At 34.5% G+C, this 13499-nt stretch overlaps 1 protein-coding gene across 1 annotated transcript in view; it reads right to left on the minus strand.

Annotated features, from left to right (window-relative positions):
* The window catches only part of LOC145686026 (cilia- and flagella-associated protein 70-like), a 142445-nt gene that overhangs the window by 48608 nt on the left and 80338 nt on the right, over positions 1–13499 (minus strand). The window contains exons 11-14 of the mRNA XM_081758876.1: positions 10485–10800; positions 5762–5947; positions 1024–1157; positions 302–474 (exon numbers count right to left, since the gene is read on the minus strand). Of these exons, the coding sequence (XP_081615002.1) occupies positions 302–474; positions 1024–1157; positions 5762–5947; positions 10485–10800 (809 nt within the window). The remainder of the gene's footprint in view (positions 1–301; positions 475–1023; positions 1158–5761; positions 5948–10484; positions 10801–13499) is intronic.

The following is a 13499-nucleotide window of genomic DNA, read 5'->3' on the forward strand; positions in this document are numbered from 1 at the left end:
CAATATATATTTTTCTTCTGTCTTTTAACATTTATTTTTGTTGTTTCATTAAAAATGTGAACGAACACTTAAGTTACGGTACAGTATTTTAAGTAAACCGATGACCACAGCGACTGTTACAACAGCGATGTGGTAGTGAAAAAAAATCGAGTATTCTTGTATTGAATGGAAGATAGAAATTTGGTAAGCAAAGGATTATTAACGTTTGTCTATATACATTTTCTTACCAGGATCTTAATTCTAAATTCAACTGTCGTTCTACTATTTACTTTGAGCTATATTGGAATGACATGTTGTGTACCTTCTTGGAGAGTTCTATCAGCCCCTATTCTGTTCTCTGTGAAAAGGTAAAAGACATGAAAACAAGTCCAGCCTTCACACAAATACGGATAAGTGGTAGTAAGAGTTTCAAAAACTGTTTCAGCACCATAGAAATCATTCTGCTCATATAATAATGTAGCATACAGTATAAGTCTGTAAGATATTAAAAATACATATCTATTAAGGTTTGTCTAATTTAGTTAAACATACACTATATTATAATATTTACAGGCAAGTTTTAATAATGGCAAGGAAAGAAGTTATTTGTTGTGTACGACTTTTTAATACAAAAAATGTAACCAATATGCCATTGATAAAAGTTGCATAACATAATCGCTATAGTACAAATTTGACAGAATAGAGTATAAAACCTATTTAAATATAGTGTTTCGGATATATGTAATTGAATTTTAAATAAGTATCACAAAATAATTTGAAAAGCATAGGACAGATGTTATGAGCATTTTTACACATTTCATGTGTAATATCTTCACTACTAAAACTTTTTTCAAAATAGTTTTCAAATAACTCCAGTTTTCGAAAAGATATGATTAACCCTAGGACTCCCGGTGGGGTCTAATGGACCCCAAGACTAGGTTTGACAGTTCGTCAGTATTATTTTCCGGGATTCTAAGAGTTAATTAAAATTCAGAAAATTTTCTTATAATCTACAGTTATGTTGAAAGAAAATATACTTCATACCCTTTCGTGTGATTTTTATCAATTGACAAGACTTCCTTTAGACAACTTAATGCTTTCTCTGTTGATTTTGTCCTCAAGTAATATATTGCATAATCCAAAAAATAATCAGCATTTTCCGGATCTCTACATATCCTCTGAAAGAGTATAAAAATTATATATATATATGTATATATATATATATATATATATATATATATATATATATATATATATATATATATATATATATATATATATATACAGAGAGAGTGTTTCAAAACACCAACAATGTTTGGAAGGTGATTCCTGACACCAAGATGAGATAAAAAGCATAGACCAACCTGCGTGCACAAATGCTTCCTTTCGGAGTTACAAGCTGCCGAAAACATGAAAAAAAAATGTAGTTTAAAACTATGGGATCTACCGTAGTCTGGTCAAGACTTTACTCAGGAACTAATATGTGCGCTATTCAAAAATACATGTTTCAGAATCCTGTGATTCCTTCCGCAACAATTTTAAAGGTAGTTGGTGAGTACTTCAAATTATATGCCCGTATCCACACTGTCTTTATAAAAAATGTTGCGTGAGTACCTTAAGGTTTTGAAACATATATTTTTGTATAGCGCACGTATTAGTTCCTGAGTACACATATGTGCATGCTAATAAAATCAAAAGATGCAGATTTTGAGTATCACAACTTATGTGGGCACATGTTTGTGTGTTGGAAAGGTCAACAGTGTCAGGGTTAGTCTCTCTTCTAACTTTCCTAAACATGTGCATGTATAAAATTATAATGTTAAAATAACATTTATACACGAATATGTTATTGACGATACCATAGGGAAAACATCACAAGACATTTATTGTTATTTGGCCGGAGTTAACAAACTATTATCCTTGTCATTTATGAAAGTTCCTTTGTCCATTCTTTTAATGAACCACTTCCTAAAAACCAAGAACGCATTTGAGGATTGCACAGAACAATTACTTGTTTACTATATAGATGAGGTATTATGTACTCCTGGTTTCAAATTATCACTATCGTTTGTAGTCACATTTAAGTGTTACTTTCAAAAAGATTACGTGATTTAATATACTTTTGTTATAGATAACCGATGTTTCTTTGCTATTGTGCAGATTGCATGGAAGCTGGGGATATCAGACATTTTAAACAGGATGCGGACAGCCATAGTTAAAGTTACCGTTACCCATGTTATTGGATGAACTGCATTAACGAATTCAACTAAAATAATCGCTCTAGCTATTTATTGCAAAAAACGGAATATACATTAAGCAATGCTCAAGCCCGTAGTGAACACACATTAAGCAACAGTTTCCCCCCATTCACTATGGCATTTCAGCCCTTACAATAAACATAGTTAAATTGAACCACAACACGTCAGTTTTGATTCAAGACGTATTTTTTCTTTCCTTAATTCTTTTTCTGAAAGCATTTCTATTATCCACCACCTATGAATCCCGTATTTTCAGAACTGGCATTCTTCCTGCTGCTCAAGTGGCTAGCACGCTCGCCTTTGCTGCATGAGATCCCGGGTTCGCTTCGCGGTTAGAGAACTTTGAAACTTAAACGCATTACGGTGGTTTGAATGTTACTTTACATTTTAGGTTGACTTTTCATATTGCCTCGGTGCTGAAGAGAAACAGTAAACCACAAACCCAACGAACTGATCTGACAATCGGTAACCGCAAAAAATAAAGAAAGAAAAAAATGTATTATGCAAGTAGTGGTGACAAAAATATAGGTTATTATTCTTTTACGATATTACGGACTCCCTATCATAAAAGCAATAGGCGTTGGTAGGGAGGGCTAAATAGTTTAGCCTATTATGTATCCTACTGTGATGAATTACACACTCATCACTCGTACGATCAAGCTGCTTGCACTCAATCTGTAGACAGATCCAAAGTTTATCCCATTACATACCTACCGATAAGAATTGAATCTTTCAGTTTAACGTCAAACAACTATGTCCTTTAGGCTGATGGAGACGCATTATTAAAACAAGTGAATAATGATGTAAGAATTGGTGAAATGAGAATGTGAAAAACGGAGTATCTCGAGAAATCTCACGGAGATATCCGAATGCGAAAAACGGAGTATCACGATGTTGTTTATCACAAATTTACTTGACCGGAGATAGAACCAGAGATCCCACGGACCAGAAGTAAGCGTTCTACCACTGAGTCACCATGTCTTCTGATAAGAGAACAATGTTCTTAATACCGTTGTACAGAGACAAATACATTTCGCAACAAGGAACGCACATAATATCTTTCGTACTAATTATAGCTTATTTTCTTACGGTTCTTTTCTTCAGGTTAAGAATTTAAAAAAAAAAAAAAATATTTCCTGTCCTTCCTTGCAAGATTTTTGCCCCAACATTTTTGCGCCTCTCGGGACATTCTTATTATTTTAAGCTTAATGTTCCACGATTATGCACAGAGGGTAAGGGAGAAGGTGGGAATGAGATGTATGATCATAGTAGAATGAAGAAAGTGGAAAGAAACGAGGGAAACCCGAGAAAAGCCATGTACACAGTGTTTATATACCACAAAGTTTAATTGACGCGGGCTGAAATCGAACCAGTGATTTCATGTACTAGAAATGAGCGCTCTACCACTGAATCACTCCGGCCTTGGCACATGCCTAATATGCCCCATTTATAAAGAGGCTTATATGAACCAAATTTGACTTTCCACTATTAAAGAATATGCTATTATGTAAATACATCGAATACAGTCATATTTAAAACATTTCAATAGACCTTTGAAACTTGGAAAGCTGGATATTAAAAATCTAATTAATATTTTAGTTTCCTCTCTGAAATCTGTATTGTCTTTTTAAAGTTTGTTTTACGACCTGCGAATTAGGTAATTCGTCTCTCCTTAATCTTGTTATGTTTTTCTTAATTTTTATTTGGTAACTATTTCTTTTTAGTTGGGAAGAATAAAATTATAGTAAAGAGGAGACGAGTTTCAAGGTAGGATAGTGTCCCGGGATATGTTTACCTGTTGAGATCCTGTATTTAAAATGTTTGTTTAAAAAAGAACAGGACAGTTTCCAATTCCAAAATAGTTTTGCTTTCTTTCCTTAACTTAAAACTATTTTGAAATTGGAAACTGTCCTCTTATTTTTTAAATAAACATTTTAAATACAGGATCTCAACAGGAAACATGTCCTACATTTTGAAAGTTGTACCTAGATTTAAAAAAAAATCGTTTTTCTTTTCTTTTTCAATAAACTGCACAATATCATTACAGTAAAGTTCTTTAGAGAGAGAAATAAATGACATTTTAAATATAATATTGTTAATGAAATTACATGCCTTCAATGATGTCCGAGTTAGCTATTTTCAAATTTCTTTGTATATTTTACACACCGGTCAGCCACACTGCAGAACGTTTGTAATTTTATAAGGGTGGTATCGAAGAAACGGAAGTCATGCTCTAACAGTTGAATGAAAAAGTCAGACAATTGAAGTGTTGTCCCCTTCAATGTACTCCCTTCTCGATTCCTACACCACTTCATGCGAATTTTCCACTATTAGGAGCAGTGCTGCAGGTAATTTTGTCTTATACTGTTTGAGAGTTACGTCACTTTTGTCTTCATCACATCCACGGACTCGAATCTAGTTTCTTTCAGCACTAGCGTCACTTCCGAGAAAAAAGTCGCAACTTGCTAGGTCCTGCACGATGGATGCACCATTACTGGAATGTTTCTCAGCAACTATTTCACAGATATCTCGTTGTGTGCCAGTGTATTCTGCTGATGAAGAATAATGCTGTTGGTGAAGATAGTCTTCTTCACCACACACGTTCACGGGAGCTTTCAATCACTTGTAAAATAAAGTAAATTCAAAATCTGGCCTTCAGGCACACAGTCAAGTTAGAGAATACGTCGGATGTAGAGGCAGTTATCATTGCTTTAAATTTTAACTTGCTCAAGTGCGCTTTATTGTTCGTAGAGATTTAGGGACACTTTCAGTACACGGATTGTCGCTTACTCCTTGGATCATAATGAAAAATCCAACTTTCATCACACGTAATTACGTTTTGGAGGAAATGAGGATAAATTTCAACGTTTCCAAGAACGTTAACAAGCAATTCAACGTTAACAAGTTGCTTTTGTCCGAGTGCGAAGATTTGTGGCATCACTTTACCACATACCTTTCTCATGCTCAGATTGTGGTGCAAAATCTGTAAAACGGTTTTCTAATTGATGTTGGTAAGCTAAGATACAATTGTATCGATTTTTTCCACATTCTCCTGAGTTTTACAATGGAAAGACGGACCTGAAGCCTTGTCTTTCCTCCGTATATTTCTTTGACAGTACTCAAACACTTATATGCGAGATAGATCCTGATTACAATAAACTTCTGTAAACAATAAAGTTTGTTTGACAGATTTTCCCAGTATTGTGAGAAATTTGGTATTTACATGTTGTTCAACTTTAGCATTTAACATATTTCCGACGTAGCACTCACACATGATCTGCTTCTTACACAGTCAGATTAACCAGTGTGTGTGCGTGAAACTTCGTGTGAATGTAGAGGAGAATTCACAAGTTATAACCTGTACTCTTGGTCTCGACATAACTGAAGTGATAAAAGAAATCAACCCGGTTTCATTATTGCCATCTGATATTGTGTTCATTCTTTGGGTAAGTCATAAAATTCAAGTTGTGAGTGAACAATGTAGAAAAAAGAACAAAATAAAAAATGGTTTGCTTAATACTTACCTCTTGTAGGAGCTTCTCAGCGCTGTGGAAGTTCTCTTCTTCGATCGCCTCTTTCGCAAAATAACGTAAGTCTTCGCATGTAACAAGATATGGCAACGGTTCAGGAGGCTCTCCACCTGCTATTAGACTATTAAGAACTTTGTGCATTTCTTCTACTAAGTAGATGTAAATTTCGGATGAAAAGTTCTGAAAATAAATGAAACATGCTAGATGTAAAGCTTTAGTTGTATTATATTTCTTAAGGTATCCAGGATTCTAAATAGTTCTGAACAATGATATAGAAAACAGAAATACATTAGTCGGGAAAGGAAAAATATTACTTTATCGAATGGAATGAAGAGTTAAATAATTGAAGTATAAAATGAACTTTTGATATACTGTGCATCAAAACGCCCAACACTGCTCGCCATTAAAAATGCAACACCAGGAAGGAAATATCGTAGTAAGTCCAAATGTACAGAATATGTAGAACGTGGAAGGACAAATAAAGAATTAACACAATAGCACCGTGAAGCAGGAGAGATGCCAGTTATGCCGTCTAGTGTCAGCAAGCGGAGGATGGTCAGCGAGCCACAGTTCAATGATAGACGTGGGTTGGTGTGACGTGAGTGTGTAAATAGGATCAAAAGATGCCTCCTTGTCAAACACAGACTCCTTCAAACAGGTTTTGACCTCTTCGATCGCGAACGAAGGAATGGTGTATCGCGAATGTGGCTTATTCTTAAATTACACTGGTGCCCGTATTGGCGGAGTAAGACCAGAGTTATAACATATGGATTAGATGAATCCACGAATGCAGTTCACAATGACACGCTGGATCTGAACGACCGCAGTATACGACAGACCACAGGGGCAGACGGCTTATGCCTTAGCTCTGGAGAGTCGGAGAGTCACATTCCACACACTGGTTCCAACACTGAAGGCTATTGCACAGTGTCCAATTTCCCCACGAACAATTCTACGCCATCTTGCAGAGCAGGGCATATTTGCACGCACCAATTTCTGTGGCTTCCGCTGATCAACAGTATAGGCATGGGAGAGACAAATGGCAGGACATATTCTTTTAAGGTGAATCCAACTTCTGTATGGAGCGTCATAGCGGCCGCATCTGTGTCTGGTGCTACCGAGACGACTGTATTTGGTTGGGGGACGACTACATTTTCGATTGTCACGTTGAACCGTCACCGAAATGCGGATGTCATTGAGTGCCGTGTTTGCTCCTTCATTCTATGTACTGACTTACACTTGATCAACGAACAGTCCATTATGAGGTGTTGGATGCGATTATGGTCCCTTTTATGCAGTTCTTGCTCGGAATTATATCTCAGTAGTGTAACCCGAGCCTTCATGTTGTACGTTCTGACTTACCTTCCTGGCCAAAAGTATTGTTCCCTTGCTTCCTTGGCCAACACATTGCTCCGATCTCTCGCTGATCGAACACCTCTAGTCGATGGATGCACGACGTCTCTCACATCAGCGATTTTCGCCAGCTACAGTTGATGAGGCGCAGTAGCTTGTCAAAGAAGCATGGTTTGACATACCCCAGGAGGGCATCCTCTCGTTGCTTCGCCATGTTGCAGCCATTCTGACCGCTAATGATCGGCCCATATGCTACTAACCGTTATGAGTTCTGATCCACTGTTGCCACATGCCACGCGTCACAAAGAGTTGTAAGTTTAATTATTTGCTACTTATACCAACAAATCTCTTCCTGCCTTCTTCAATGGTCCTATCTTATTTTCTTCTTGATGTACATTTTTTATATTTATTTCTTCATTTAATAAATGCACATTTACGTATTTCTGAGGAGGGGGTAGAGAAAGTCTGTAATAGTATAAAATTTTCACCTTTTCACTTCACAACATAAATCAAGAGTTTGCAAGAGAAGAATTAATGTTCGTGACAGAACCCTTTAACTTTTATATATGGAGCTATACAGCAACTACCCACAAGGCTTGATATGCAAACGTTATGGCAAACAAAAATTTACTAATACTAGCTAGTTAAGTAATGAAATCTATAAAAACAATGTAAGAGAAAAACATCGAAACTTCTTACACTGGATTACACATAAAAAGTGAAAAAAAAAGTATTGGCAAAAACGTTTCGCAAACTATATTAGTCTTGAGGTTTTATTTAATCAATTTTAAAATGTTCGTCATTTGTTTTTAAAATTTGTCACTCAACCAATTATACCACAATCTGTAAATATTAGTCCCGAAATCAGTCCTTTTAATAAACAATTTGAAACTACTTTTTTCGGAATTTTCCCTGTCCTAATATCAGGCAGTTATTAATTTCCCCTAATCAATAGTTTCGTTGCTTCTGTCAAGCAAAGCGACCTTTTTCAAGTAGAGCAAGAAAACAATAGCAGTCTTTTGAGACTATTTTGAATTAACGGATTAGAAAGGGAACGATTCCATCTACTCGGTTTTTTCTTTCGATTTTCTTTTTAAAAAATAATATCGTAATCTATACTATTATAAATAGGAAAAGAGTAGAAGTGAGTGACTCACCATCACCCAGCTTATACTACTATAGGTATTAATGTGAAGTGTGGAGAGGGAGGAAGTGTGGAGAGTACTCCTATTATCACAAAAGAAAGGGATAACGAAGGAGTTTTATAAGTGCCAGTCCTAAGGAGGGTAAAGGCAGGTTCAAAGTTTGTCCCCGATAATAATGTATCTAACGGATGCTTGGCGTTAGAGCGATGAAATTCGACACGTGAGCTCTTCTTTACAAATATAGGAAACGTGTTTCAGTGCTCTTGAAACTTCTAGCATAAAGGATGGAGGAAGGAGGGGCATTTATGAAATATTCAAATTCCACTTTGTTTAATGCGAAAGTATCGAATGTGAACGTTCGCTTAAGTTGGGGATATAAAATTCGATATACAGACTTTTAATTAAGAATAAGTACAGAGGTATTTCAGCGTGTCTGATTAATTCCCTTCAGAAAGGGAAAAAGAGGGTTATTTCAACCATGTTGAGAGGGCCTACCCTGTTTGCCATAAGGACCAGACTGTACATGTCATCAAGCCAAAAATCATGTTGCGTGCTAAATCGAGTATGGAGATTCCAAATCCAGATGCAACGTATTTCAACCACGTAACCTCTGCGTGGGGCCTCCTTGGTAATTCGAAGAAGATGCATGTACTTTACCATTATTATTGATTTAATTCAAACAACCTGACCTTTGCCAATGTTCTATCCATATTTACCTTACACATTATATATCGTTTTTAAGCTCTTTATTTTGTCTTTGCAATAAGCATTCAATTAGCCATCTCCTTAATAGTTTTTGAGATATGTGGATGACTTCATTGTTTTCATTGATTTTACATTGACTTTAAAGTCCATGGTTTGTAATTCTTTTACTGTGTTCCATCCATTGAAGGACAATTTCTTATTTGAATGTATAATCTACATAGCCTTTTCTATATTTAAGCTGATTTTCAGTCATCTTTCTCTCTTTTGGTTTTTGGGATAAATGGAGAAATTATTTGTTTTCCCATTGATTTTCCATTGACATTAATGACATAATGTTTCGTACTTTTTGACTATGTTGCACCCATTTCAGCACAATTTGCTTTTGCGATATAGAATTTACATTGTTTCTTCTATACGCTTTTGATATAAGTGGAGAAATTATTTGTTTTTCAATGTTTTCCATTGACGTTAATGTTAATGTTTCGTGCGTTTTGACTATGTTCCATCCATTTAAGGACAATTTGGTTCTCGAATATACAATCTATACAATTTCTTCTATATTTAAGCTGAAATTCAGCCATCTTCCTCTTTTGGTTTTTGAGATAAGTGGAGGAATTGTTAATTTTTCATTGGTTTTTCATGGACATTAATGTTAATATTTCATGGTTTCAAACAATGTTCTATCCATTTTAGGACAATTTGCTTTTGAAATATAGAACCTACATAGGAGCTTCTACATATAAGCTAAATTTCAGCCATTTCCCAGCCAAGTCTGTTCACATCATTGCAGCCGGATAAGTCACATCTATTTAATTAATCACAAAATGCCGAATGTGAGGACTTGCGTAAGTTAGATGTATAAAATTCGATGTATAAATTCTTGAATAAAAGTAAGGGACACGTGTTCTTTAAGCGTTTCCGAAAACTCTGGTTCTAAGGGGAAAAAATGATAATTTCTATAAAATCTAAATGTTTCTTTCTTCATTTAGGAAGTGTTCAATGAGAGAATTTACTGAAGTTGAAGAAGTGAAATACGTTATACATAGGGTCTACTATTAAATAAAAGTTAGGGGAATACACGTTTCAGCGTTTACGAAAATTTCGCGCCTAAGGGAGGAAAGGGGGACAATTTTAGTAATATTCAAATTACCTTTTATTTATTCATAAGGTGCTGAATATGGGAATTCGCTCAAGTTGGAGATGTGAAATTAAGTATATAAATTCTCATATAAATATAAGGGAACACACTTTTCAGAATTTTCGAATATTCTGCTCCTAAGAGGGAAAACTGGGGTAAATTTTATAACATTCAGATTTCCTCTTCTACTTATGGGTAAGTGCCCAATGTGAGGATTCGCTTAAGTTGGAAGTGTAAAATTCGGTTTATAAACTGTTAACTAAAATAAGAGTATACATATTTCAACGGTGGATTTACTTGAGCCAGAGACGTGAAAATTGATCTCACAAGATTGAAGAAGAAGAGGAAGATTAATTTTACCAAAAAATGTTCTTACCTGAAACTCATACTCTGTCTTAAACTTCATATTATGGCCACATTTTTCTCTAAGAAGAATGGCAATTTCTTTCCTAAGCTCTTCCTTGATAGACTGATAAATTCCTTTCTCAAGAAGATAAATTAAAAAATCATGTTTTAGTTTGTCTTTGGGAACGCTGGGCGTCTTTTTCGACTGTTGTATTTCATAATGTTTAAAATGCTCGGTAATCAAATTAGAAAGTTTATGGATACACATTCGATAGTGTTCCTCAGCAAACTGAAGAGCTATTACTTTTTCTGGTAATCTCTTCCTTTCGGGGATGTAATCTGCAATGCTATAGAAACAAAAGAAGTGATAAAAATACAAGTATTTTTTTAATTTTTTCTTACAAATTGCTTAATTTTCAAAACTAATTCAAGTAGTATGCGTATAGCTACTAGAAGCATATGTGTCACCTTTAAGGAAACACAAACAAGAATAGATATAGAAAGCGCGCTCGGATGATAACCAGTCGTATCTCAATCTGTTTTCCTTCTAAGAGAAGGAATGAAAGAAAAAAGGATCATTCAAAAAGATTTGGCTACAGATTGGGTTCAGTTTATTGTCTTTAAGTTAGTTTTCAAGGGAGAGAAAAAAAGAAACCAAACAGGACAGTATGAAGAGAAACTGCACATAGGGGCGGCTTCCCTTTGTGAGCAAGTGGCTGCTGTCTTTAGATCGAGACTACAATACAATGTGTTATTTAAGGGGTATATTTTTTACATTTACAGTATAGAAATAAACGACATTTTCGAGCGGGACAAACACTGCCAATTGTAATTAGCAACGAATGAAATAGTTTTTGGCATCATAAAATTAGCATAAATGGGTTCACATTGGATATTTTCTCTAGCTTATTATCATTTATTGACTGATAAGTGTACCAACTTTGGACAATATTTTAGTTACATAGGAATTAAAGTTTAGGCTTTAATGTGTATTTTGACTATATCCCATTAACTCTGAACAACAGTTTAGTTACACAGGAATTAAAGTTTAGGACTTAATGTATAATTTGTAATATATTTCATTAACTCTGAACAGTATTTTAGGTACACACGAATTGAAGTTTAGGACTTAATGTGTATTTTGTACTATTTCTCATTAACTCTGACAGTATTTCAGTTACATAGGAATTAAAGACTTAGTGTGTATTTTGGACTATATCTCATTAACTCTGAACAATATTTTAGTTATACGGGAATTAAAATTTAGATCTTAATGTGTATTTTGAACTATATCTCATTAACTCTGGACAATATTTTACTTGTATAAGAATTAAAATTTAGGACTTAATGTGTATTTTGGACTATATCACATTAACCCTGGACAATATTTTAGTTATACAGGAATTAAAATTTAGGACTTAATGTGCATTTTGAACTATATCTCATTAACTCTGATGGCCGTATGCATCAACGAAGTTCAACTGTTTAACAAGGGTCATAACCAAGCTCGGTATAAATGTCTGTTACACCAACAACTTTCAAAGTTAAGTCTCGGACAAATATTGGATAAACTTGGTTTTAGCTTGAACGGCCGAATTTGCGGGTTTAACTTTCGTTGATCCAAGGCAGCCTGTTTACATTCAATAATGTCTTTGCATTTTTCCACTAATGAAATTACAATATATTTATCGTGTTCGTAAAAAAAATTTTGCTCCCGGTTTTATTATTTTCTCCATCACAATTACGATCACTGAAATTAGATTACTGACAACTCTATGCACACAATCTCGAAAGTCGAAAAGGCCGGCATGCGGTATGCTATCTTTATTTGTTACTTTGTTAAACGAAGATTAGAGACAAAAGACGACAACCAATCAGAGTCGATTTTACAAATTGACCGAAGTTTACTTAAACGACATGTACTGAGCTTCGACTTTCAATGGCGCAACAAAAGTCCTGGAACCACGTTTAAACTTGAAAGTTTAATGTAGAACGCGTTTAAGTGAACGCTCGTTTAAACTTCGTTGGTGCACACGGCTGTGAACAATAGTTTAGTTAAACAGGAATTAAAGTTTAAGAGTTACTTTATATGTTTACCTTTATCTCGTAAACTTTACTATATCCTGTCATATTGCTAGTTTCAAAATAGAAATCTTGACGAGGATTTGCTTCAATATGAATTTTACCTTAATAGATTGCGTGATTGTCTTTCTGAATCAAGTTTTAAGTTTACAGGCTTAAAGTAAGTTGTAGATGTTCATTAGATAATTATGAAACACACACCCTTATGTTTCAACAGTCATTCCCGCTAAAATAAATCATTAAATATTTGGGAATTGGCGAATGAGAACCCTACATTCGTTCTTCAAAATTCAATTATCTTTAGGAGGTAGGTGTTCAGATGAGTGTTAAGAATTTTAAAATGGTGAGGACAGTGACGCCGATTTAGAGTTGGAAACTGATGTTAAACTAAACTATATTTTATTGGTGTTATTAGTAATATTATGCTTGTTTATACAGTCTTCACATGCATAACGAATATATAATAATTTTTTTGTAATATACGATAACTTTGACGAAAGTCGATAATTTTACTCTCTGAGTTTGGCAAATCTTGTTTTATATACACAGTCGGTTTCCCCGATTTTCTTCAACACTATGTGTTAGGTTTTACATTCAACCATAGTATTTTGTTTAGGTCAATCAGATCTATCAATTAGTTGCCTATATCTTATCTTTGAAAAATCTTTTCCCCGTTAAACAGTAATAACTTTCTAGTTTTTGAAAAGAATAAATTAACTTTTGGAAACTATACGCTATGTTCAGTGGTCTTTCGATAATGCACACCACATTTCGGCATAACAAACCAGGATGTAATTTAACCGTCAGACCTGGTCTTCAATAAATTTTAACTTCAATACAAGTTAACAATATGATTCAGTTAATTTAAAACATTTATTTATTTTCAAAATCACTTTTATAACACCAAATTTACCATTATCAGTCGAACATCTTATATTATCCGAGATATTACTTAATACGAAAT

Source organism: Thermobia domestica, chromosome 5, assembly GCF_964235325.1.
Source record: "Thermobia domestica chromosome 5, izTheDome1.hap1.1, whole genome shotgun sequence".
NCBI lineage: Eukaryota > Metazoa > Arthropoda > Insecta > Zygentoma > Lepismatidae > Thermobia > Thermobia domestica.